We start from the raw sequence: 27,645 nt of genomic DNA, 5'->3' as shown, positions 1-27,645 counted from the left end.
TACTATAGCGCGGCAAGCATGGAGCCCGCTCAGATCTCTGCTGCAGTTCTGACAGTTGTAAATGCCTCGTGCATTATCCAGCAGTATGTGTAGTCCCTGCAAAACCGGGTGAGGAAGTGATGACAGTGCAATTACATTGTTGATGAGGACATGGACACAGATGTTCCTAGAAGGATGGCTTGTGGTGATTGGGAGATCATAGTGGCCAGGTTCATGCCATGGAATGCCGATTCTGGGCTCAGGAAACAAGCGCAGACTGGTGGGACCGCATAGTGTTGCAGGTCTGGGATGATTTCCAGTGGCTGTGAAACTTTCGTATGCGTAGGGCCACTTTCATGGAACTTTGTGACTTGCTGTCCCCTGCCCTGAAGCGCAAAGACACTGAAATGAGAGCAGCCCTCACAGTTGAGCAGTGAGTGGCCATAGCCCTGTCGAAGCTTGCAACGCCCGACAGCTACTGGTCAGTCGGGAATCAGTTTGGAGTGGGCAAATCTACTGTGCGGGCTGCTTTGCTGCAAGTAGCCAACGCAATCATTGACCAGCTACTATCAAGGGTAGTGACTTTGGGAAATGTGCAGACCATTGTGGATGGCTTTAATGCTCTGGGGTTCCCTAACTGCGGCGAGGCGATAGACGGAACGCATATCCCTATCTTGGCCCTGGAACACCGGGACGGCCAGTACGTAAACCGCAAAGGGTACTTTTCCATGGTGCTGCAAGCACTAGTGGATCACAAGGGATGTTTCACTGACATCAAGGTGGGCTGGCCGGGAAAGGGGCATGACGCTCGCATCTTCAGGAACTCTGATCTGTTTGAACAGCTGCAGGAAGGGACTTACTTCCCAGACAAGACAATTATTGTTGGGGATGTTGAAATGCCTATAATTATCCTCAGGTACCCAGCCTACCCCATACACAGGCACCCTGGACAGTAGTAAGGAGCAGTTCAACTATAGTGCAGCATGGTGATAGAACGTGCTTTTGGATGTTGGAAAGTGTGCTGGCGCAGTTTACTGACTCGGTTAGATCTCAGCACAACCAATATTCCAATTGTAATTGTTGCTTGTTGTGTGCTCCACAATATCTGTGAGAGTAAGGGGAGACATTTATGGCGGGGTGGGAGGTTGAGGCAACTTGCCTGGTGGCCAATTTTGCACAGCCAGACAACAGGGCAATTAGAAGAGCACAGCAGGGCATGCTGTGCATCAGAGAAGCGTTGAAAGCCAGTTTCATGACTGGCCAGGGTACGGTGCGACAGTTGTGTTTGTTTCTCTTGAAGTTACCCGTCCCCTATATATATGAAAGGAAATAAAGTCACAATTATTTAAAAACTGTTCTTTATTATTTGTTGCACAACACATTGAGAGAAATCGGAAGGTTGACCGTGGTGGGGGGGGGGCGGGGAGGGTACTGGAGAAGGGTGGAGGAGGAGGGAAGGACAAGTCCAGAAACCAAAATTTTGGATATGCCAGCTTTCTGCTGCTTGTGCAATACTCTGGGGTTGAGTGTGTGGGTCTCTGTAGCCTTCCCCCAGCCCCCCGAGTTCTTGGCTGTCTGGGTGAGGAGGCTATGGAACTTGGGGAGGAGGGAGGGTGGTTATACAGAGGCTGCAGTGGCAGTCTGTGGTCTTGTTGCCTTTCCTGCATTAGATCCACCATACAGTGGAGCATGTCAGTTTGCTCCCCCATGAGCTTGACCATAACATCCTGTCTGCTCTCATCGCACATGTCCCTCCTCTCTTCGTGTTCATTTAACGCTTAACCCGACTCTGCAATTGTTTGCCTCCTGAGGGAGGAGAAAAAGGGAGGGTAGTATTTTAAAAGATACATTTTAGAGAACAAAGGGGACACTTTCTCAGTGAAACAGGCAATTCATAGTACACAGCACATGTTCTTTCTCTACAAGATTGCATTTTGCCTCTTATATTGAAGTGCCTGCCACTTTGGTGTGAGTAAGCCATCACACGCGGCTGGGCAACAGAATTCAGCTTGCAGGCAGCAATGGTAAGCCCTAGGCGCATGCGGGGTTCTGCTTCTTCTGCATTCATGTCAATGCTTTCAAACTGCCAGGCCCCCTTTCCCATAGCAAGCAATGACTGGTGGGTTTGCCATATAAAAGGAGGGCCTGCAGGGTCTCTGGGATGATCGCTTCACACAACACCACCACTCCCCCGCACCCACTGCATGGCTCCGATGAGGGGCTGAGCAGGGATGAGCCCTTTAAACTAAATGCGAACAGCCCAGCGGGGCTGGGTTTTCCCTCATCCCCCACCGCATGGCTCCGATCAGGCTCTCACTCACCAGAAGTGCCTTCTCCAGGGTCATGGTCCAGGAGCCTGCACTGGGAGTAGGGGGAGGCTATTGGGTCCAGCGTTAAGAATAGTTCCTCGCTAGAGGGGAAAACGGATTCCCCACTTGCCACTTGTGCACTGTCCTCCTCCTCTTCGTCCTCCAATAACTCATCCTCCTCGCAACTCCCCCCTTGCAGGTGTCCATGGACAGTGGTGGGGTAGTTGTGGCATCACCCCCCATAACTGCATGCAGCTCATGGTAGAAGCGGCATGTTTGGGGCTGTGACTCAGAGTGCCTGTTCACTTCCCTGGCTTTTTGGTATGTTTGCCTGAGCTCCTTGATTTTTGTACGACACTGCTCTGTGTCCCTGGAGTAGCCTCTTTCCATCATGGCCCTGAAGACTTTATGTTCCAAAAAAAGAAATGCTAGTTCTGCCATAACAGATGTGTCTCCCCAACATGCAATGAGATCCAGTACCTTCCATTCAGACCATGCTGGAGCTCGTCTGCAAATCCGGGACTGCGGGGTCTCTTGTGATGGTGGACTCTGCATGATCGCATGTGATGGTGGACTGTGCTCATGGTCACCTGTGCTGATGGTGACCAAACAGGAAATGAAATTCAAAAGTTCCCAGGGCTTTTACTGCCTACCTGGCTAGTGCATCGGAGTTGAGAGTATTGTCCAGAGCAGTCACAAGGGAGCATTCTGGGATAGCTCCCAGAGGCCAATAATGTCAGATTGCATCCACAGTACTTGTAACCCGGAACTGAGATCTCAATTTTAGCGCTACTCCACTTGCCGAGGTAGAGTACAGAAATCGGATTAAAGAGCCCTTTAAATCGAAAAAAACAGTTTGGTCGTGTGGATGGAATCAGTTTTATTTTGAATTAACTCGGCTAATTCCAAAATAACAGCGTACTGTAGACCAGGCCTTAATGACTCTTTGTTCCACCTAGACAGGGTGGACACACACACACACACGCTGCGTCTCAGTCTGCCCTGAGAACAAACAATTCTCCCCCCCTCACGCCCACTGGGTAGTGATGCAACATATAGGGGAAATTGAGGCATGCATAGGACTCAAATACTACAGAAAATTCCCCATTTATCACACTCACAGAGGCCTATGCCTTTGCTTCAAGCTAGTAAACTAGTGCAGAGTTAGTGAACTCAGAAAGGTCTTCACCTAACAAACCAGCAAGCACAAGATGAGTCAGTGTTATGACTGCCTTGTTTTCTGATATGAGACCAGGAAAAATAGAAGTGCTAAGTGCTAACCTCACAAAGACTTGTGCATGGACTTCAGCCCAGCCACATAAAGCTGATAAATAGTGAGAGAGAAGGACCTAATCCAGGACATTAGACCAGCATGCTTGAGATGCTTAACCAGAAACCTCAAAAATCAGCCCTACAAGCTAGAAGTGCTGAGCTATTGATCTCACAAAGGCCATTGCTTTCTTATCAGCCAAATATCCTAATGTCTCAAGAACTCTGATTTGGGGTCACCCCAGCAAGTTTAAGGTGCTGAGACAAGGACCTCAGACTTATGTACTTGGGCATCAACTCAGCAAGCTACAGCTGCTGAACAGTAACCACAGAGACCAGTAAGCCTTGTCACCAGGCCCATAAACTAGAGATTCTGAAGCAGAGACCTGACAGGATTTTTGCTTCAGGATAAGTGGTGTAAATTGGAGTTTCTGAGCCAAACATCTCACAAAAGCCTGGGCTCTCACATCAACCCAGAAATCTAGAGATATTGAGCCAGGTGTGACCCCACAAAGTCTTGGTCTTTGACAGGACTCTAGATGTGCTGATGGAGAGGCCTGAGCCTTGACACTCATCCAACAAGCAAGAGGTTGATATCTGCAAACCAAGCTAAAACTGATGGTTAGTGACCTTACTGAGACCCAAGTGCCTTCACATTAGACCACCAAGTTAGAGATGTTGAACCACTAATCATCACAAAGCCAAACATCCTAAATAACAGCCTATTGTGCTCAGGATACTTAGCTAGAGACCTCACAGGGGCTTGAACCCCATAAACTAGAGGTGTTGCTCCAAAGACTTGACAGACACCTGTATCTTGACAACAGACCAGAAAATTAGCGGCGTTAAAATAGTAATCTTGCAAAGATTTTTGCCTTGCCTTCAGGCTAGCAATTTAAAAATCCTAAGTAAGGGACTTCACAGAAGCCTCTGCTTAGACATCGTCCCAGCATACTAGAGCTGCTGAGTCAGTAACCACACAAAAAGAGTGTTGAGCTAGGCACCTCATAAAGGCCTGAGCCATGGCCTCAGCTCCACAAACTTTAACTGCTGAGGCAATAGGCCTTATAGCAGACATCAATCCAGCAGATAAAGTTAATCAACTACTGACCGCAGAGAGCTCTCTCTTGTCATTAGAACAGCCAGCTAGAGGTGATAAGCCAGAGAGCACAGAGAAGTCTTTGCCTTCACATTAAGCCAACATGATAGTGCTGTGGAGCAAATAATTTCAGAGTCCATTGAGTTACCATCAGGCCAATAAGCTAGAGATGTTTGATAGGAGTTAAAATGCAGGGTAGTCTATGTGAATGCAGAACCTCCTCCTCTGCTGTCAGCAAGGGGAAGTTCTGTCTCTTCTCCATCTCCTGGGCTTTGGGGAGCTCAGCTCACTCAAACATCCCTTCCTCTTTTCTCTTAACTGGCTAGCCGAAGGAGAACTAATTACCCTTGAGAATCTGCAGTGGAAGCAGCAGGTGCCTGGCTGGGTAGTTTATTGCCAGTAGCTAGAGAAGCCCGGTCACTTAAGAACAGATGAAACATTGTCCAAGTGAGTGGAGAGTAGACCCACTTCCAACATGAAGAACAGAACCTGGAAAGCTGAGGGCATCCTGTGTGTCCAGGAAAATGGCAACTTCCCAGAAGCCCTATACAGAGGTATGTAGCTCAGAATTCATTAATCTATGGGGAAGAGAGAAACAAATAATATGGGGTAGAGTCCAGAATTAATTTATTGGGATAGGGACAAGGAAAGAATCCAGTATTTATTAATTGTGGGATGGGAGAGAGATGGGGGAAAAGCTGAGAATTCACTAATTGAGGTGTGGCAGTGAGACCAGAATTGATTATTTTAGAGAAAGGTAAGAGCCTTGACTCTGTGAATATACAATGGTGAAAAAGAAGAATTCATATTGTCAAGGTTCCTCCCCCACTCTGAACTCTAGGGTACAGATGTGGGGACCTGCATGAAAAACCTCCTAAGCTTATCTTTACCAGCTTAGGTCAAAACTTCCCCAAGGTACAAAATATTACACCCGTTGTCCTTGGACTGGCCGCTACCACCACCAAACTAATACTGGTTACTGGGGAAGAGCTGTTTGGACGCGTCCTTCCCCCCAAAATACTTCCCAAAACCTTGCACCCCACTTCCTGGACAAGGTTTGGTAAAAAGCCTCACCAATTTGCCTAGGTGACTACAGACCCAGACCCTTGGATCTTAAGAACAATGAACAATCCTCCCAACACTTGCACCCCCCCTTTCCTGGGAAATGTTGGATAAAAAGCCTCACCAATTTGCATAGGTGACCACAGACCCAAACCCTTGGATCTGAGAACAATGAAAAAGCATTCAGTTTTTTACAAGAAGACTTTTAATAAAAAATAGAAGTAAATAGAAATAAAGAAATCCCCCCTGTAAAATCAGGATGGTAGATATCTTACAGGGTAATTAGATTCCAAAACATAGAGAACCCCTCTAGGCAAAACCTTAAGTTACAAAAAAGATACACAGACAGAAATAGTTATTCTATTCAGTACAATTCTTTTCTCAGCCATTTAAAGAAATCATAATCTAACACATACCTAGCTAGATTACTTACTAAAAGTTCTAAGACTCCATTCCTGTTCTGTCCCTGGCAAGAGCAGCATACAGACAGACACAGACCCTTTGTTTCTCTCCCTCCTCCCAGCTTTTGAAAGTATCTTGTCTCCTCATTGGTCATTTTGGTCAGGTGCCAGCGAGGTTACCTTTAGCTTCTTAACCCTTTACAGGTGAGAGGAGCTTTCCCCTGGCCAGGAGGGATTTCAAAGGGGTTTACCCTTCCCTTTATATTTATGACACATATACTGGGGCATGAGACAGGGGAAAGCTGAGATGATTCAGTGATGATGGGAACCCATAATTCATTTAAGAGGAGAGCACATTTCTTATTAATTAGGTTGTGTTGAAGATGGTCAGAAAACAGAATTTCCATTTCATGGGAAATTCTAACGTTTCAAAATTTTTCATTCCCAATCAGCTGGAAAAAATTGAAATTACAAAATGTTTTGATGTTTAAATGTTTCATTTTGGTAAGGTAAAATGCTATAATACAGAATACTAAATATAAATATATTAAAACTAAAGTCTACATGAAATGCAATAAAATTATACTCAAAATGAAAATTTTCTTTTTGAAATAAAACAAACTTTTTGATTTATTGCAGGGGGAGTGAAGATCTAAGCAATGTGTGTGTTGTTTTATGTACAGCATCTCACTTGTAACTTTGCCTCTGGTAAATTCACTTTTGAAGAAAAATGCTAGCAAAGATCATTCACCCTGTAAGGCAATATTGTGTTAACTATCTAGTACCCATGGACAAAATGTATGTTAATGAACAGTACTGCTTTCCTGAGCAGCTACCCAGTGATCCCATTGCTAGCCATTACTGAGTGGTGGAGTTGTGACCTCATAGTAGGGATGCTGAGAGATGCAGCAAGGGCACATGATCAATCAAGGCTATTATATACAGATTAATACTAGGTTAGATATGTACATCAGTGCTTCTACACACACTGAAGCAAAGCATATTCCTACAGGTACACACATGCAGTGCTGTAAAAACAAATGTCACATACATATTACCATTGAAGAGTACTACATTAAGTAAATACAATAAACCAATAATTGCAGAATTGTCAATACTGTTTTAAAATCAATGTATTTGAAATGTTTCAGTGCAGCCTGGTGGACAAACAATATACTTGCAATGAAACCCATTCAAATGAATGTTTGCAGCTTGCAATTTTAATCAATATGTAAATTGGGTGTCACCCTCAGGGTCCCAGGAAATTGGCAATGAGCTCTTTGCTAGGGATGGTCAAAAATTCTGTGACTAAACACTTTCCCATGATATTAGGCAGCTAGATGTGAGCCAAAAAAATCAATTTCTATTCTCCCCAAACAGAATTTCCTTCCACAATTTTAAAAGGTGTCTCCCCCCTCCCCCATTTTTGTCCTGAATTGGGATTTCCCCCCCCCCTCAAAAAATCTAAATTTCTATGGGAGGGAAATTTTATTTTCCATCCAGCTCTGGTGCTTTGTATCTCAAAGTTTCAGCCTAAGAAAACAATGATTTTTGAGCTGGACTTGGGCTGTAAAATTCCCATATGGATTTGAGTTCATCTTTCCAAATCTTCCCGTCCCTCCTGCCTGCATCTCTGAGATCAGAGTATTCAGATTTGGAGTCCCGGATCAAATCCAATAATTTTTACCTGTTGGCCTGTACCTCTTAAATGTCCCTCATTTTAAGACTGACATGCATTTTACTCCCAAAGTTACTACATTCAACACAAATGTGGTGTCACATTTATTATTGAAATAAAGAACAATGCTACATCAGGTCAGTGGGACAAATGAATAATTAAAAATTATGGCTGGATAATTTTAATGCCCGTTTTGCCATTTTGTGAAAATATATAAAAAGTCATTCAAATCTCATGTTTTAAGGTCCTCTGAGGTTCAAAAGAGCATCTCACCTCACCATGCCTCCTCTCACAGCTTTGCACATATGGTGGGATTTATTATGGGGTGTGACACTGACAGACTGGCCAACTTGGGTATGACCCATAACAACGTAACAAAAGGTATTAAAATGTAATCAAGACAATCTACTAGTATGTGAATTTGAAAGAGATGCACTAGACCAGCAATCATTAACCCATTTATTCATAATAGAAATCAAGGGTAGATGCTAAGTATATTTGTGTGTGTTTACCTATCTCTTGTTAGACATTTAACAATATAACCAGATTAGTTTGTAGATGCTAATTCCCTTTCTTGTCTTAATTGCCTTATATTATGCAATGCAGATGGTTCAATTAACCTTAAGATCAAAGATATTGCAGGAAACTAAAAATATTATCTATACTGTCTTCAACTTAACTATCTATGCTATAATGAAGTACCGGCGAATTGCCTTACGTGAATGAATGCAACTAGTTTACCTGTGTATGCATAGGAAATAGAAGATTAGCTTCAAAGCAACAATCTGTACTGCCTATTCTTCCTTGGGGGAGGTTCTGCTGTGACAAGAGGCTTGTCAGACTGCTAGAGAATTATGAAGGAAGCTTTGGGCCTGATTCTTTTTATCTCTAGTCTGCTTAAACTTTGAATAGAGAAAGTATAAGTCATAAGATGGAGATCTTCCAAATAATGATTTGGAATAACCTGGAAAATGCATGGCAAGACTTGAACAGACTCTACACCTGGATAGCCTAATGGACTATAACCCTTTAAATTGATTCCAGAAAGAATTTTACAAATCAGCAGTCTCACCATCTCTGCTATGAAACTGACTTACGGACTTTACATACATTTGTATGTACATAGAACTTTTAACCATTTTCAACTCTCCTCTTTCTTTTTCCTTTTATAATTAAACTTTTAGTTTTTAGTTACTAAAGGATTGGCATCAGCATGAGTATTGGGTAAGATCTGAGACTCACACTGACCTGGGGATAAGTGTCCAGGCCCTGGGGATTGGAGGACCTCACAATGGTGCATCGGGTTTTCAGTAACCTCTCACTATATCAGACTTGGCTGTCTAGATGGGAGTTAAGGGCTGGAATGTTTAAAGGGAACTGTATTTGGCTTCTTGATAACTGGTGTGATATTACAGAAGCTGTTTTATTACTGCCTTGGTAAATCTATCATAGAATAAATCACAGTTTTCCGGATTGTCCGCCCTATTCTTTGCAGTCTGCTCTGACTGTATCATTCTCAGTGTGGCCCATCCAGGCACCCATTCACATGGGGGTTCACTTTCCTTCCAAGCAACAGACCTTGACCACTATAGCAGATTACCCTTCTACACAGACCAATGATCTGACTCGCTTGAGCAACTGCTCTCTAATTCCAAGGTTTCTCTGAGCCTTAGCTTGGCTGTGCAGCCAAAATTCAGCAATCCTCTGCCTTTTACTGGTTCATGTTTCAAACTTAATACTGTTTTGATATTGTTTCCTATTAATACTTAGTTTTAACAATATTGGCACTTAATGTTCGTGATTATTTAGTTTGATATTTATTAAAACTAAGGCTGTTGCGCAGTTAAAAAAATTAATTGTGCGGTTAAAAAATCATGCACAGTTAAATAATAATAGAACACCTTTTATTTATATATTTTTTGAGCTTTTCTACATTTTCAAATATATTGATTTCAATTGCAACACAGAACACAAAATGTACAGTGCTCACTTCATACTTATTTTTATAACATATTTGTACTATAAAAACCAAAAGAAATAGTATTTTTCAATTCACCTGATATAAGTACTGTAATATCATCTCTTTATCATGAAAGTTGAACTTACAAATGTAGAATTATGTACAAAAAATTTGCATTCAAAAATAAAACAATGTAAAACTTTAGCGCCTACAAGTCCACACAATCCTACTTCGTGTTCAGTCAGTCACTCAGACAAACAAGTTTGTTTGCATTTGCAGGAGATAATGCTGCCCACTTCTTGTTTACAATGTTACCTGAAAGTGTGAACAGATGTTCACAAGGCACTGTTGTAGCCGGCATTGCAAGATATTTATGTGCCAGATGCGTTAAAGATTCATATGGCCCTTCATGCTTCAACCACCATGCTTCCATGCTAATGAAGGGTTCTGCTCTACAACGATTCAAAGCAGTGTGGACCAACGTACGTTCATTTTTATTATCATGAATCAGATGCCACCAGCAGAAGGTAGATTTTCTTTTTTGGTTGTTTAGGTTCTGTAGTTTCCACATCAGAGTGTTGCTCTTTTAAGACTTCTCTGAAAGCATGCTCCACACCTCATCCCTCTCAGATTTTGGAAGGCACTTCAGATTCTTCAACCTTGGGTCCAGTGCTGTAGCTATCTTTAGAAATCTCACATTGGTACCTTCTTTGCATTTTGTCAAATCTGCAGTGAAAGTGTTCTTAAAACAAACATGTGTTGGGTCATCATCCGAGACTGCAATAACATGAAATATGTGGCAGAATGTGGGTAAAACAGAGCAGGAGACATACAATTCTTCCCCCAAGGAGTTCAGTCACAAATTTAATGAACATATTATTTTTTTAATGTGTGTCATCAGCATGGAAGCATCTCCTCTGGAATGGTGGCCGAAGCATGAAGTGGCATAAGAATGGTTAGCATACCTGCATGTATACCTTGCAATGCCGGCTACAAAAATGCCATGCGAACGCCTGTTCTCCCTTTCAGATGACATTGTAAATAAAAAGCCAGCAGCATTGTCTCCCATAAATGTAAACAAACTTGTTTGTCTTCGTGACTGGCTGAACAAGTAGTAGGACTGGATGGCATTGTAGGCTCTAAAGTTTTACATTGTTTTGTTTTTGAGTGAAGTTACATAACAAAAAAAATCTACGTTTGTAAATTGCATTTTCACAATAAAGAGATTGCACTACTGTACTTGTATGAGGTGAACTGAATACTAGTCCTTTTGTTTATCATTTTTACAGTGCAAATATTTGTAATAAAAATAATAATATAAAGTGAGCAGTGTACACTTTGTATTCTGTGTTGTAATTGAAATCAATATATTTGAAAATGTAGAAAAACATCCAAAAATATTTAATAAATTTCAATTGGTATTCTATTGTTTAACAGTGTGATTAAAACTGTGATTAATCATGATTAATTTTTTACTCCTGATTAATTTTGAGTTAATTGCATGAGTTAACAGTGATTAATCGACAGCCCCAATTAAAAGCTAAGGGCTCAGTTTCCTTCTGTGAATAGAAAGAACATTACTCCAAAAGTGGCTTACACTAGGCACCTGAGATGTTTAAATGTCATTCCATTACCCATTCGTTAGGATAGCAATGCGGGTGTGAATTAGACAAGATTTACCAGAGCTGTGGTTCTCTTTTTGCAAGTGTCTATACAAATCAGGTCACAGCCTGCCATGCACTTTTGCAATAAATACGTAAAAGGCAGGAGAGCACTAAATCACCTGCAGAAAGCAATTCAAGCAAAAAGTATCCTCCAGAATTTCTACAGTCCCCAGCCTTGTAGGAATTTGAAGAAACTTAGGGTCCAGATTTTCAGATGTTGCAAATTAATGGAGCTACACTGATTTACAGCAGAAGAACTTTTATCTCTAGGGCCCAGAGTCTCAAAAGGTATTTAAGCGCCTAACTTCCATTGATTTTAAGCGTTTAAATACCTTTTGAGGATCTGGGCCTAGGTGTCTACTGCCTGGGGAGATATTTGCAGTTCTTCCCATAGTTCTGACATTCTCTGTTTTGTGCATACATACAATATAACCGCATATCCCTCTTGGTGTTTTTAGGTGGATGACACCTTGGGAAACAACTAGAGGTTTGCTGAAGACCTAATCTTAGTGTGGGGGAGGAGGGAGACAAACTAAGAGTATTGCATGTTTCAGAGGTAGGCCAAGCACCCTGATTGCACCATAGGAAGGGGTCAGTTAACACAGGATCAGCCTGATCTGTACCCCATTCACTTATGGAGGATTCACATTTTCCAGAAAACTCTTCGAATTGTTGGTGGCCTTTGCCTCTGAAAATACAGGAGTAGGTTGGAGCTCTTCATCCCCAAAGCTGCCCTCTACATTTGCAACTCGGCTACATTGATCTTCTCAAAATATGCAAACAGGTTTGGTGTCCTAAGTTTGTTTTTTTTTGCTGATCTGGGCCAGGTTTGCCTTAGTCTCTCTGGCTATAGGTGCTCTTGTCTCCTGAAAGGATTCATAAACCAGCAAGGCTTTGGCTGGAAAGGAAGGAAAGTTCAACTTGCAGGCAAGGGAGGTCCCAACTGTTTGTGCATTCTTGCTGCTGTTTCTTCAAGTGAACTACTGAGCAGACGTTTACTTGTGTAGGCAGAGAACGAATGAAGCATCTGACCTAGGAAAACTGGAAAATTATGTTAACCCCTTTACACTTGCATTCTTTGGCTCTTAGGGGATCAATCACTTTTTTGGGCAGCTTTCAGATTCAGTGTTTTTTAATCAAGTATACACATAGCCTATGGCATGGTTCTCTACCTTGGAGCTGGTATGAATGTGTGGTCCAAATAATAGCACACTGGAATGGAAAGTTAGGAGTCCTAGCTCTGCCACACGTTGTATGACCTTGCATAAGTCATATTGTAACCCACACACCTTCTCGGTGTGGTGTTCTCTCCCATCTAGTGGCACTGAGACCACTTAGAAAAAGACATAAAATGAGTCTGCTCTACAGCCTTAGCTAACAGCCAGCCAGCTTTTAGCTCATGCGGTAAGAGACTCATGCACTAAGCTCCAGAGTTCCAAAGTTCGATCCTGCTGACCGGCGTCTGCCCGTGGACTGTGGGCATTACAATATTATGTCTGTATTCCTTATCCCCGTGTTACAGACGAGGAAGCTAATACTTACCTACCTTTGTAAAGTGTCTGATCTTTTCAGATGAAGCGAATAATACAAGAATTAAGCACTACCATTGGTTCTGCTGAAATCGGCAGATATGGGGAACTACAAAACCATATGCTGAGTGTAAATAAAAACCAACCAATCTGCAGTCTACAGAGAGCAGGTGCATTTCAAGTCCCTTCATTCTTTTACATATAAGTAACTTTACACAGAGTTTTACATATTTCAGAATAATTCCCACTATGCAATTTATTAATTGTCCTTTTTATTTGGCTTTAAAATATTAGGCTGAAATCCACTAAGGCAATAGTAAAATAATCCAAACTGTAACATACAAATCATCATATGATGAAACTACTAAATAAAATCAGCAATGTGCTAGTAGCATGTACTATTAGTAGCATAGTATTATGTAATGTTGAATATACATAACAGGTATGACACTTCTGCAGAAGCGCCATCTTTACATTAGAAAAAATAGCACAAGAAGCAGTTGTGGTAACACATGGGATCTCAAGTTGCCAAATGTCAATTCAATTAACTATCAGAGTTTCTCCAATCCGTCAATATTCCAAGTTCTGGACTTTCTTCTTCAGTCTCAAATATTGAAGCCTCAGATGGATTTATGTGGAGCAATGAGGACATCTTGAGGCCAGTTAGAAAAATGCAAAGCTTTCAGTCCTCCTAGATAGGTAAGGATGTGTGGAAACAGTTACTTAGTTGGTGTAAATCCCCATAGACTTCAATGGAGCTGTAAGATATGGCCCAGATATGGCTTTGCTGTTCTGCAAAGCAAGTACAACCCTAACTAAAGTCAATAGGAATTGAATTTCTGAAATTCAGGCCATATTCCTTACCCTCTAAGTCAATTAAAGATAGTAAGACAATAATTAGTCACAAGAAAACTCATATTTGCCATACTTCCAACTCTATATTTATGACTGTACATTATTAGAGATTCCAGTCCTGGCTACTTACTTTCTTATAACAAAAAATAAGATTGGAAAAAGGTAGCATGACTTTTCTTTCCACTCCTGAATACCAGACCATAATGAAAATCAGCATTTCAATATACAGATTTGTAAAAAGATCAAAAATAATTCAAATAATGTGAAAGGAATAAAATGCAAATCTACACAAAAATTAAATTTTCACAGTGCATTACATTATCCACAAATTTCAAGTATTCTTTCCATATCGTACCTCTGAAAAATTAACTCAAGATCAAATCTCTACTACTTATTCTGTTTAAGATGACTTTGTACATCCAAATTTCATATATTTTTCTATGCACTCTCAGTTAAAACTGGAGTCTTGGGTCCATTTGAAGAGCTTTCTGTTCCCTGAGTGCCATCTGCAGATTTGGAATCTTCACACGCTTCCATATTCATATTGGCTTCTGACTCCAGTGAGGTGATATCTATAGTAATCAAATTAGCTTCCTGATCTGTTTTTTCTACTTCATTGTCAATTTCAACTGTATCTTCCTGCTTGCTGTTTTTCTTTATTTGTCCATTCTGTGCAGGGTAGATGCTGCTAACAGTATCATACAGGAACTGGTATTGTTCCTAATTCAAAAAAGAAGGGATTAGTGTGGATGAAATGCCATGTGATTGAGCCAGGATGGCTGATTTTTTTTTTGTCTTAAGTGTTGACAATGTGAATCTTTCCATCTTACTGAAACATTCAGCGTAAGGTGGTCTCCATGGTTGCTGGCCCACAGGACGTTGAAGCACCTCCCTGCTATGCTCAATTCTGAGTCTATGGTGACACGGCACTGAGGGCATCCCTAATTCCTGGTAGATCAGGTACTAGGTCACTACTTATAATCACCTCATTCCCAAGGCAGTGTTGCAGAATCCATCCCTCTTGATTCACATGGCAAACTATCAAAAGTGTGTTTAAAAGAGAATCAAGCAGGTAGTGACTACTGTTCAGTTCTATAATAAACCACAGCAGAGTTAGCAAATCTAGATGATTTAGATGGATTGTCAGAGGGAAGAATGCATATTGCATGCAAGTAGGAAAGCAGCTCCTTCTGTGCACTCTTCAGAAAACAAGGAGGGCATTTTCTAACCTGCCTAAGGGAGTTAGGCATCCAACTCCCGTGGAATTCAGTGGAAGATGTGCTCCTAAATCCCTTAGGCAGCTGCCAAAGTTCCAGCCTAAAAAATTAATGGTTTACAAATAACATGTACTGTTGACCTTTTCAGCTTCAAGAAACTTATTATTACAGCTGAGGATAGGTTGCAGACTACTTCCTTCATATCACCAATAGCTAATTCACAACTGCTGATGAATAATTAGGGATAAGATAATGATAATACATGTTTCCTATGCAGAAACAATGCCAGGGGTTATTAGAACATTCATGACTAAAGATAAACAAATCTATTGTATTGTTTGGTTAACTCATAGGATTTACTTACAAAAGTGGGGACCATTCCTGGCCTCTCACGTCGAAGAGATTTCACTACTTGGAAGACATCTATCACATCTTCTGTTTCTGCACTTTCCAAGAGAGTCAACAAGGCGCAAAACACACCAGTTTGTTCAGATCCATCACTAGAAGATACACATTATTGGAATTCAAAAATCAGTACAATTTCTCACTAGCAGTTAGGTTTATTTTAAAGATTATTGTACTGACAACAGTCACAAAGATTCCTATCTCTGAAATATTTCTCATTGAAATGAGATTCTAGTAATCAAGAATACCGTTAGGATGCAAAGAGGACATCCAATTTTTACTGGGCTAGATTATACCTAGCCCTTATGTAGCCATTCAATTGGTGGGGGCGTGGGTGGGGGTGTGTGTGGAGGGAAGGCAGCCTCTCCTCCCTTTTTGTAGCTGGGTAAGAATCAACCAGATTTAGGTCCTGCCCTTGGGGACTACAGGGCTACTATCATGATGGTCTCCCAGTGGTGCATGACGTTTACCAGTGGGTAAGGAGTAAGTGTAGCCATAACTCTTCCTTTCCCATCCCACCCCCAATATGCTCTCAGTGGCCAGAATTGCTTATTCGTCTTACAAGATGCGTAAACTGCCCCCCGGGTGCAACACAGAGCCCTGAAGAGGCATTGTGCCACTGTATTGGTGCTTTACGTCACTCCCAACTCAGGCCACATAAGACTTGGACCATATTGATGTTAACAGCTAGCCATGTGCGAGGTATAATGGCCAGCAAAGGAACCGGATCCATATGTACTTCCCTATGCTAGGTTTGGTGAAATTTACACCTCCCTGAACAAGGCTGGCCTTTCCAGCTGGTGGGTGCAGCCTTACAATCCACTGTGAGCTTCACAAGGACCCCTGCCAACAAAATGTTGGAAGAATGTGCTGAGCTGACCTTTCTCTGGCCATGGCTTTGTACCAGCCAGCACATCTACTTTTTAGATAGTTCTTGCCTTCTGCCCTGACCCATGTCTCAATGGAGGGGAGGTTGTGGCCACTTTGCAATGTTGCATGATACACAGGGTGAATGTTCTGCCATGGGAGCCCTCTGCTGGGAGAAGCTGGCATACACTGTAGGGTGAATTTAGTCTCCAGGCTTTAGGAAAGCTTAGGATCAAAGGTAAGAATTATGAAACTGCTATTGCCAAGTATAACCAAACCGTAGAAATGCACTAAAATATCTGCAGCATCCAGACCCACCGGCAGTGAATGACAATTGGAACGCTCCGGCTGTATCTGCTGTCCTCAGTGACGCTTTTAGCTGCAAGTTTTTGTTTGAGGTTCAGAATCATGGTGACTAAATCTTTGGGGTTTTCAGGAAGGTCCAAGCCATTCCACCTGTGGTACTGGTACATATACACATTTCGAGTTTCTTTCCTCTGCAAAACAGAGATAAACATAGAGTAAATTCAAGGGATAACATAATAATCCACATTATATTTATTCCATGGGAATTAAAAAAAAATCCTGATAATCACTTAGGACGAGACTGACTTGAACTACCCCTCTGCAGGGTGATAACATTGTGGGTACTCAGGCCTTATGCACCCACTACCATCCATTTAGGAGGTAGATTGGGCCTGGGTGGAGACTTGACTAAATTACCTCACAGTGTGTCATAATTTGCCGTGGGACCAGGCCAGCAATAAATTACTGTCTACTGGAGACAAAGAGGAGCAAGGTGGGTCTCTATCCCTCATTTTACTTATGTCTGACTTTGTAATTCAATGGTGACTGTAAGTCCCATTTTAATGACTATTAAAACATTTAAAGCAAGAAACTAATAAAACATCAGCTATCGAAACACAAACAGGTTTGTTCTTGTCTTTTGGTTGTTCCTTATTTTGTTTGCCCTTTACAAAAGACTATGTTTAAAATAGAAAAACAAATGTAAAATTCCCATCTGTCATTTTTTATCTTTTACCTTCACATGTGTTACATCAAATGCGCGTATGGTGTAGCTAGAAGACAGGTTGACATCTTTCATTTCAACTTCTATGCCTTCGTATCTTTGTTTTCCTTCTTCCCAATATTGTGCACAGAGTTGCTAGAAATGAAGAAATTATAAATCAGTCCTTATTTTCATCATTGCTTTTGGTTTTCTTTCCAAATCAATTTAAAGGATGCATATATTCTATAAATATTCAGTTTCATTGTATTATAAAATACATCATTGATAAACTTTTACGGTGTAATCATAAATTCATTTCAGCACAATTTAAAAAATAAGGATGGAATAAATCCTATTAGAAAACAAAATAGTTGATAGGTTGAGACACTTTCTGACAGTCACATTTTTGGTTTGGAAATTAGAATTTCATTGCAATTTAGAGATTGGAATTCTGTTCTTTTCTCCTATAAAGAGTATTGTATCATATACTTTACTTCGAAGATGACAAACTAACCTGATCTCCTTCGTTCAGCTCTGTCAACATAACAATTACTTTGACTTTTCTTTGAAAGATCATTTGCCAGAAGTCATTGATTGTTTCTGGTAGTGGCCCTTGCGTTGCAATCATTTCTTTTGGACCCCAGTAGCCCTAAAAAAGACCATTTGAACATGTGATTTATTTTTACTAATTCATCTGAAAGGCAGTTTTCATGTGTAAAGAAGTATTTACCATCTAAAGGGACTTCGGTAGCCTACGTGAAATGAGTTAATGGTCTCAGTATAGTTTCTAGAGGACAAGTACCCATTTCAAAAAACCATCATCACAATTGGCAATAGTTCATAGTGTCACCAGAAAGGACAAAAATTGGTGGGCACATGACTGACCCTCCATAACTAGCAGTCCTTTATCCAGGACGAAGTTGAGACACATTTATACAGCCACATGGGAAAGCTCAGACTGCCAATATCTGAGGCAGAATGCATTTTGGGATTAAAAAGAAGGTTTCGCGCTCCATCGTTGGTATTAGAAACTGGATATTGAGTGACGTCTCTTGCAACATCACAGAGTTGCTAAGCAAGTTAATGCAGACTGACGTATCTATTAGTAAACAGATATTTACAATCAGTAGATATGCTAACTGTATTTTTGTCTACAGAGTTCAGACAAATCCCATTCATTGCATAATCTTATAATCAGTTATATCTGCTAGTGTCCAACAATGGCCCTCCAAAGATAGTATCTTTTAGATGTGAAAGTGACACTACAAGCTTGCTTTTCAGTGCTGGCCTCTGTTTTCACTAGGCCAAATTTGTATCCACAAAAAACTGTATAAAACTGACTGTAAGGGAAATTAATATATATAACTACCTACGTGTACCTGGAATTCACATAGGTGGAGTCTACTCATAGATGTGCTGGCAAAAATATAGGTGGCCCTGAAAAGCCTAGCTGAAAGTCAGGTTTTAAAAGAAACTATAAAAGATAATTATTTTACCATCACTCTGTTTATTGCAACATTTACTAGACTTAGGGCTATTATGAATGAAGTATTTAACTCTTTGAGGCTGCATAGATTAGGACAGCGTAAGGTAAGAGCTCTGTCTTTCTCCCAGGGGACAGCCAATATTACAAGATCTTTGTGATTCAGTCTATAAATGAACATCCAAATAAAGTGCCAGATCTTGATTGTCTTACTCACATAATTAGTACCATGCTAATGAAGTCAGTAGGACTACTGGAGAGAGTAAGATGAGCAGAAATTGGCACATAGCTATTATCAGGGACTATCAGCAGAAAGCATATTAGACACAAGAAGTTTTATCCTCTAAATACATACAGTTATGAATGATGCATTTATGTATCTGCTTGCGTCCTCACAATCACTATCCTCATCAGATGATTCCTCTGAATCATGTTCACTCTCTTTGCTTTTCTCCTCCTCATGTTTAATTGGTACTCTGTTAAAGTCATCTGGAAAAAAGTGTCACAACAATAGTTTGTATTGGCAGGAAGAAAGCAACCATCTCCCTTCTTAGTTTTGTTACAATGGAAAGGGAATGTAGAAAAAGTGCAGTGATTCAGCAGTTATGCAATGGCATAGAGGCAGCAGACATGCCACAATGGTTGTTTGGGAAAAAAATCAAGGACTCCTCACAGTTTATATTGTAACAAATCATTCACTTCCTAAATTTTCTAGGGTGGAGTACATATCAATACGGTAATTTACTGTCCTGTTTTATTCGAAAGCCTTCATACAATTAGAACAAACTGACTGCAGACATCATCACAAACACTTACATGGAATCATTTTGGAATTCCGGTTTTTACTTTTATTTTCCTGTCGATTGCCAGTGTTCTGTGACCGCCATCCCCTATACGATGGTAACCTCTAAGGAAAGAAAACATACAAGGTCACACCATGTGCTAAACAATGCTCTGCCAGCCTTATAAAATAGTGATACTCTCAGAGACCCATCTCCTCTCTTAATAGCTCAGTCCCTCACTGCTTCATTTCATTCCATGGAAGTGTCTGGACCACAGTTTATGAACCCTTGAACCTACCACATGCAGTACCACAAAAAACCATGCAGGTGGAAACAATTTTAAAAGATTGTGCTGCTGTATTTTATGAATAACGTTAACAAAAAGGGAATTAAACTGCTATTTCTTTAAGATATTTCACCACTTTAAAAGTTTTTCCAGGAATGCAAAGTTAATTTATTAAGCTAATTATGGTACTGCCAGAGTATATATGCCACAGAAAACACATCTGTTTAATGATCTACCAACTATGGTACCCACTCTTTGTGGTCGTCATAAGTAAACTGATTTTTTGTCAAATACATGGATCGTTAGTGGTAATTTGCACCTTCACATCCACATTGCCACAAAGACATTATTGCTACAAATAAATTGATAACCCTAGGTTCAATTATTTTAAAGCATTTTACATCTCTCTAAGATCTTGATCCTACAAGCTATTCTACTCAGGCAGTTGCTTGTTCTGCATCCATATGGAAAAGCTTTAATTTTATACACACTCCTGGTTCAGCCACAGGAAATTATATATTTGTTCATTATATTTTGTCTATAGTTTCTCATAAGGGAAAAGAAATAAAGTTATGGAACCCTAAGAGGAAGAACTGAAAAAAAGAAAAAGAATTACTATATGTTTTCAGTAAGATAAAAATAATTTTAAAATACAAAATATCAATTTACAATCAGAAAAACTGGAACAGGTAAAACTCAGTCTGAATACTCCATGGGGCCAGATTCTTGTAAAATGGCTTAGCTCAGCTGAAGACAATGTCACTATGCCCATTTAGACCAGATGAGTATCTAGCCCCATCCCTATTCCCCAGCAACCAAATACTGGATCTAATTCTGCCACCCTCACTTTGAGCAGTTCTTTAGTCTGTTGATTTCATTTAAAATCACCAATTTACTTGGCAGAATTTGGCTCTGAATTATTGGTTTATTTAAATGATTGCATGTCACTTTTTTGTTTAAAAGCAGAACAGAGAGTTGAATCAAACAGAATGCAGTATTATATTTACCTGGAATTCTGCTTCCAGCAGAGAGGGGTCACTGGGAGGATCTCTTTTCTTCAGATTATTAAGGTAGGTGTGCAGTTCAGAGACAGTGACCTCTGTTTCACCAAACTGATTGTATTCCACCAGTGCTTGATGGATCAGGATGTACTGTGTCTAGTGTTCCCCAATTTAAGGATGAGGTGGATTTCAAAAATTGAAAATAATAATTAGAAAGAAGAGATTTTTCAAATTGTTCTTACTATCTAAAACATATAATAATATTTATGTATTCTTATTACCATTGCTATATTAAACTGGCAATAGATTCAGCTATTACTATGTCAATTAAACACAGTTGGCTGTGTTAGTGCAACATTTAGTGCTTTTGATCAAAGGTGCCATATAAATCAAATGTAACATAGCTTAGGTTGTACAGCTAAGAATTTGGGGTGGGGTTTTCCAGAACACTCGCCTAAGTTAGGAGCTCAAGTCGCACCAGTCATTTTCAATGGAACTTGTGCTCCTAAGCACTTCTGAAAATCCCACACTAAAGAAAAAAAAAGTGAATCTGCGTAGTTAACCCTGCCCCAAAATGTTCATATTTGGGTGCCAAAAGATAATCGGCTCCTATATATTTTTGTCCCTTTTTTTTGGTTGCAATTCCAAATTTTAAAAAAATGGTTGAAATGTCAAAACTTGGGAAAATGCTGACCATCCATTTCTGCTTCATAGTTGGTTTTCCTCCCTCTGTTCTTTCATAGTTTTATATTTCCCTGGACAGCTGCACTGGAAAATCATGGCCATCTTCCTTTTACCTAGGGTTGAGCTAGCTGGGCCCAGCTTTTCCTGAGGGAGATTAATAAATGAAACAAAGCAGCGAGCTCTAAAACATACCTCTACTTGAACCATGAGGCATCGCTGTCGACGGAGCTTTACAACATAGCCATAAACATCCACTCTGCCTTCTACCTCTAACCCCTCCAGCATAGCGTCGATTGCAATATAGGTTCCAGTACGTCCAACACCAGCACTGACAAGTACAAAGTGATTGAGAGAGGAGGATGAATGCCAGTCATGTTCTGCAAGGTGACGCAAAGCAGTGCAAAGAGTGTGGCTTATAATAAATTAATCCACAATTCAAAAGTCTGGTCAACTTACATTTTAAATATCTTTTAAATAAATAAGGACAATATTTTCAAACTAAATAAGTGTCTGCTTTTTAAAAGTTTCAAGCATCCTCAGGTCCCATTGATCTGAAAAGGAGCGTAGGCTTTTATTACCTTTGAAAATCAGGCCTCTTATTTAGGACTGTAAGTATGGAATTGCATGCCTTATTTTAAAGCAACCAACTTTGAAAATTTTGGTCTAATCAACTATTGTTAACCTTCCCTGACTTGTTTTTCTGGGTAACTCTGGCTGGCATTTGTTTACTATTAGAGAGTTTCTGTAATATTTACCTGCAATGAATCACTACTGGGCCACTAAAAAAGTTGCTTAAAGCATTAACTCTGCGGCGTAATTTGAGGAGAAGATGAGGATCTTCAGGCACTCCATGGTCTGGCCAGCTAGTGAACTGAATGTGAGTCACATCTCTCCCAGGTGTCTTCTCCTTTCTCTGGACAGGGTGGGATTGTTTCATTAGTACCACATCAAAATCAAATGTAAATATACAAAGTATAGAATAAAGCAGAAAAATAGGTACAGTAGGCATCTAGTATTGCAACAGCGATTCCAGACACTGTACAGTCACATGTTCTTTCTAAGGTTTCAAAAGTTGGAACATGTTCCAATTTTAATAACAAAAAAAATTTGTTAAAATAAGACCTGTACATGTGGAACATGCCATAACTTGGAGAAAGAATATGACAATCCACTTTAAGGTTAAGTCCAATATTATCATCATAAGAATACTCTGTTTTGTGATTATGTGGACTGTACCACGTATTCTCCACTGCACTTGTAAATCATTTAGGAAGTCACCATACAGGTCTATGTGCTGCCAAGTGTATTTGTTGGTTATTTTGGTTATCTGTACTTTTAACTACCTGCCAAGGTCACACAGACCCACAGAGGAATGAAGGAAGTGTAAAAACAGCAACTCAGAATAGAAGTGGGGCTGTCAAACCTGTGACAATCACTGAGGTGGCTCATTATTTCTAAGTCACTGTATTCAATGCTTAAAGCATACCAGGTCCCTTAGGGTCACACACCCTGCTTTATTATGGTGTTGCCAGAACCAGGCAGGGAGAAGGAAAAATACATTTTGGCAGCTGGGGAACTATGACTGTGAATCCAAATAAGAAAAAAAATTACAATGGGGTGCACTTGGCCATTGACTACATGATGGAGATGAATCACAAGGCCTAAACAACAATATACATCTTGACTGTTTCCATTCTCTTGTTGTGAATGGAGAGTTGGGGATAGAGATCTAACAGAAGAACAATAAAACCTGAATGATTGTCTCTCAAGAAGCATTCTGCAGTCAGCAGAGTATACCATCATTGTGGCAGTCTGAATATACCATGGGACATGTTCTCACCTTGTGCTTAGTTAGATATTAACCTGAAGCCATGTGTGTTTAGGATGTAATATACTGAAATTGAATTATCTCACCCAGGCAAAGTGCTGGGATGAGACCACTGATTCATAACTGTATGCTAATCTTACACTCAAGCAATACTCTGCACTGTGACTAGCTGATGTTTGATTTAGATAATGACCATCTGCTTATTCCCCAATAACTATTCAGCAGGTGAATCTCCAAATAGGGTTGCCACTTTTGGTTGGCTGTATTCCTGGACGTGACATAATCTTGAATTCCTGGAGATTCCAGGACAATCCTGGAGGGCTGGCAACCCTAGGGCAACTGACTGAGAGCCCCAGGTAGCCAATCAGAGCATAGAGTTTGCAAAATTATTGTACAGTTGCTCCTACTAGATTACGAGCTTTAGTAATGTGGGTTTGGAAGTTTCATAAGGGTGTCTGAGTTGATGGTTCCCCCGCCATTCTTAGCCTACATAAAAATCAACTGATATTTTACAATACTTTGAATGATCAGCTGTGACAGCAGTCACAATGTATTTAATTTTAATTTTTTTGTTAATATGATCTTACAGACAAGCAAACAAGCACCAAACAAACTGATACATAAAAAAAAAAAATCACATTACTTCTGACCTGCAACACTCTAACTATTGTAATTTGGAGTCTCTCCTATACATGACGCCACAGAATTTTAACAACACTTAAATCTTAAGGTGCTGGGTATGGCCACCTTACTCACAGTAAGTGGTAACTATCTTAGGCTTAGTGGGACTAGTCCCAGAGTAAGCTTCTACTCGATGTGAGGAAAGGTAGCAGAACTGGGGCCTAAAGATGCAAACATGGGAGCAAGATGGGTCTGGGCGGGTGCTATACTATTTATTTTTCAAGATGACCTGAACCTCCAGCACATTTTTCCTTAAATCTAACACAATAAAGAATAAATGGTGCCCTGACTAACACATATCCCATGGAAATAAAGTTGCAAGGAATAAAGGGGCAAAATTTATCCCTAAAGGGTAAATTCTGCACTCAGTTAGAGTCTAGCAACTAGTTGTGTTTCACTGGTATAACTGAGATTGGTAATTGGCCTACAAATCTTGAAAACCCCATATTGACCACGGATAGCTCTACAACACAGTTTATAAATACAACAATAAATACGGTTACCGTAAACTGTAATTGTTCCGCAGTAAAGTTCAGACAAGGATAGGCAATACAGTTCTAAGAGCCACATTTCTGAGCGAATTTACTAGGGGAAAATAATATTGAATGTGGTGGTCTCAGTGTTAATTTAAACATATATTATTCTATGTTCATAAACCAATAACAAGTTTTCTTAATTTAAAAAATATCTGACAAAACTACAGTATATTGCATACAATTTATCCAGCCTTGTCAGTAGGCTTATAGAACAGAAAGTTACTGGTGTTCCTGTTGAGAGTACAGTGCCCACAGTAATGAGGTAAATCCTAGTGATGAGATAAGTTTCCAATTCATATTTGCCCTATGAAATTACACACCATCTACTAGGTGTTCTCTCAAGCTCTATCTTACTTGGTAAAAACGGGGAAATGGTAACTGTCACTGTTGTTCTGGAAGAATCTCTGATAACAGTCTCTTTATACCAACTATACAGACCAATTCAAATTATTCTCACATTAAAAAGCCAACTCACATTTGTAATATGCAGTTTCTGAATAATGTAGTCAGGACATATTTTACTTTCATTGCTCTTCACAACAGTGTCCCCAAAAGTTGCAGTGCTATTTTCTGTGGTCGGCCAGTATTGGGCACATTTGTTCTATGAAAATACAAAATTAACTCATTAGAAGTATGATATCAATATGACAGTGAAATTACGTTCTGAAGAAAACTTGAAATAAAATAAAATCAACACCAGATAAAATACATAACCAATACTTCAGTACAATTTCAGTTTCCAATAAATACTGTAGTTAATCCCTTAAAGAGATTACCACTGCTTTAGTTAAACATTCAAAAAAACCCAAAGATCCAGATTCTGGCCTCATGCACTAAGCCTGAAGGTTCTGCCCAGGGGATTTACATAGAGAACAAGATGGGAAGGAATCCTATCCTCCAACCAAACTGCAGGGACAAAACAGCTGCACAGTCCATGCACAGTCATTGTCACTGCCTGAAGGCTACAGTAAAGATTGCAGCTCACTCTGTGACTCCTACTTATATTTCTAGTCAGTGAATATACATAGCTGCAGATGCAATAGTCATGTCCCAGCCCCTCACAATTCATGCCCAAATTCCCCTCCACTCCTGTTAGCAGTGTGGCTATACTGCAAACATGTCCACTGCCAGCCAGCTCTTCTCCTTAAAACAATCAGAATATCAATACTCTCATCTGCATCTGAAACATGTGGCCCTACCAAGGTGGTGAGCACTCTCCTAATCGCTGCTTACAAGTTTGGTTTCAGAAGTAGGAAAGGGAGGACACAAGACAAACTGGCAGAGAACTGTGGAGGCATTGCCAAGACATTAGGACAGAATGCTGGGGGGAGAGGAGGAAAGTCCCAAATACAAAATATCCCCTCTTTCACTGAGAGTTGTGATAGGTCTGCAAGGATGCGGGGGAGGGAGAGAGATTTTAGTGCAGCTCAACAAATTCTAACTCAGGGAGTTTCGGGGCAAGTTATACCCTCCTATGGGTTTATCTGCAAGAAGGCTGAATGTAGTTCCCTATTCCTTAGGGCAGTGCGTCAGATGATATTATTGAGAATGCTGCTGATCAAATAGTCTAAAAGGCAGAACCATGTAGGCTTGTTAATGTTATTCAATTTCTGAGATTCTATACAAATAGAGAGTAAAAAAAAGAATGAACAAGGATTCAAAAGAAATACTTGAATGCAGAGAAAACATTTAAAGAAAAAAAAGAAAAGCATAATTCACCACAGAAAAGCAACCTTCTGTATACTGCAGTTAAAGGATTAATGTGTGTGTGCGTGCGTGTATTTGTACATATATATATATATATTATATATGTCACCCTCACCCTATTATTTTCTTCACAGCGAGTCACCATAACAATAATTGTTGCCTTCTGCTCCCAGATCATTCTCCAGAAATCATCAGTGGTCTCATCCTTGGGGCCTAGCAGATAAGGTATTTGATAAGAGATCCCTTCCCAAAAATTAGGAAAAACAGAGAAAGACTAAAACATAGTTACAATACCTATTATGGCTCAGAAACTATCCAAAGGTCATGCAATACTAGCCATAGACTGAATGACTTAATTACGATTCCACCATCTTAGTCTACATAATTTTAAAACTTTATTAGTGTGTGGTTGAGAAGGGCAAAAATTCTCCAGTGTGAAAATAAAGCAAATACTTATAGCCAATATTTTGCACTCCTCAAATTCCCTTCTTTGGTTGGTCATAACTCCCCAAACCCAAACACTTTATTTATTAAATTCCACATTTGCTGGCAATCCCATTTTGTTTAAATATATTAATACTGTTTGACTCCACCACTTTGATTACAGGATAATTGGGTGAAGAATGAAATAAAAAATAAAGTAAAAATTTACCTTGTGCAGCAATGTACTTCCTTGGTTCTTTGAAACCCTGTTTTAAAAATATACATCATTACTAAGCATTTAAAGATAGCAGATGAAGATTGTGAAAAGATTTGTCACTTCAGAAATTTACGTATTTAACATGCACAATAATATGGACACCAATCCAAGAGTACCAAACACAGCGTAAAGATAGAACTAAAGAAGTGGAAACAATCAGTTCTAGAAGAGTCAATCAAATGCATTTGGTGCCTGAAATGGGACACGTATGAACCATTTTTTGTTTGTGCATCAAAAATTTTACTGAGAGAAGTCACTTACATCAATATGGCTTGCATTTATATAGTCTGATCCTGGGTCTCCGTTTATCTCTGAGAGTTCAACTCGGTTATAATCATCTGTTTAGATAATTTAAAACAAAGTAGTGGAATAATTAACCAAGTTGCCTCAATAAACTCATATAAGCAAAAACAATGAAGTATTTACACAACGTATGGAATTTGCATTCAGTACTTACAAGGGAGAATGTCAATGTAACGGTTTTTGTTTTGGTTGTAGTTTTTGCGTGCTTCCTTTATTGAGAACTTAGAGAAAACTCTGGGAATGCTCTGTAAAACATAATGCTTCTTTTATTCATAAAACACATTTTAGATAACTTCAACTAGCAACAAAATTCACATACTTGTTAATTAGTTCTTAATGACAGTTGGAAGA

General features: G+C 39.9%; 1 protein-coding gene across 8 annotated transcripts in view; it reads right to left on the bottom strand.

Moving 5' to 3' along the window:
• Window positions 1-13,202: 13,202 nt before the first annotated feature.
• PTPRC (protein tyrosine phosphatase receptor type C) overlaps window positions 13,203-27,645 on the bottom strand; it is a 155,071-nt gene continuing 140,628 nt past the window's right edge. For all 8 annotated transcript variants that reach the window (XM_073356764.1, XM_073356763.1, XM_073356768.1 and 5 more), the window contains 15 exons: window positions 27,449-27,539; window positions 27,253-27,329; window positions 26,944-26,980; window positions 26,407-26,504; window positions 25,060-25,185; window positions 22,295-22,452; window positions 21,732-21,867; window positions 20,862-21,011; window positions 19,603-19,693; window positions 19,142-19,275; window positions 17,818-17,952; window positions 17,337-17,459; window positions 16,613-16,791; window positions 15,387-15,522; window positions 13,203-14,525 (listed from right to left, as the gene is read on the bottom strand). In XM_073356764.1, coding sequence (XP_073212865.1) covers window positions 14,244-14,525; window positions 15,387-15,522; window positions 16,613-16,791; window positions 17,337-17,459; window positions 17,818-17,952; window positions 19,142-19,275; window positions 19,603-19,693; window positions 20,862-21,011; window positions 21,732-21,867; window positions 22,295-22,452; window positions 25,060-25,185; window positions 26,407-26,504; window positions 26,944-26,980; window positions 27,253-27,329; window positions 27,449-27,539 — 1,953 coding nt within the window. In that variant the 3' untranslated portion in view covers window positions 13,203-14,243. The remainder of the gene's footprint in view (window positions 14,526-15,386; window positions 15,523-16,612; window positions 16,792-17,336; window positions 17,460-17,817; window positions 17,953-19,141; window positions 19,276-19,602; window positions 19,694-20,861; window positions 21,012-21,731; window positions 21,868-22,294; window positions 22,453-25,059; window positions 25,186-26,406; window positions 26,505-26,943; window positions 26,981-27,252; window positions 27,330-27,448; window positions 27,540-27,645) is intronic.

The sequence above is a fragment of the Lepidochelys kempii genome, chromosome 8 (assembly GCF_965140265.1).
Source record: "Lepidochelys kempii isolate rLepKem1 chromosome 8, rLepKem1.hap2, whole genome shotgun sequence".
Classification (NCBI taxonomy): Eukaryota; Metazoa; Chordata; order Testudines; family Cheloniidae; genus Lepidochelys; species Lepidochelys kempii.
This window is presented reverse-complemented; position numbering and strand designations above follow the sequence as displayed.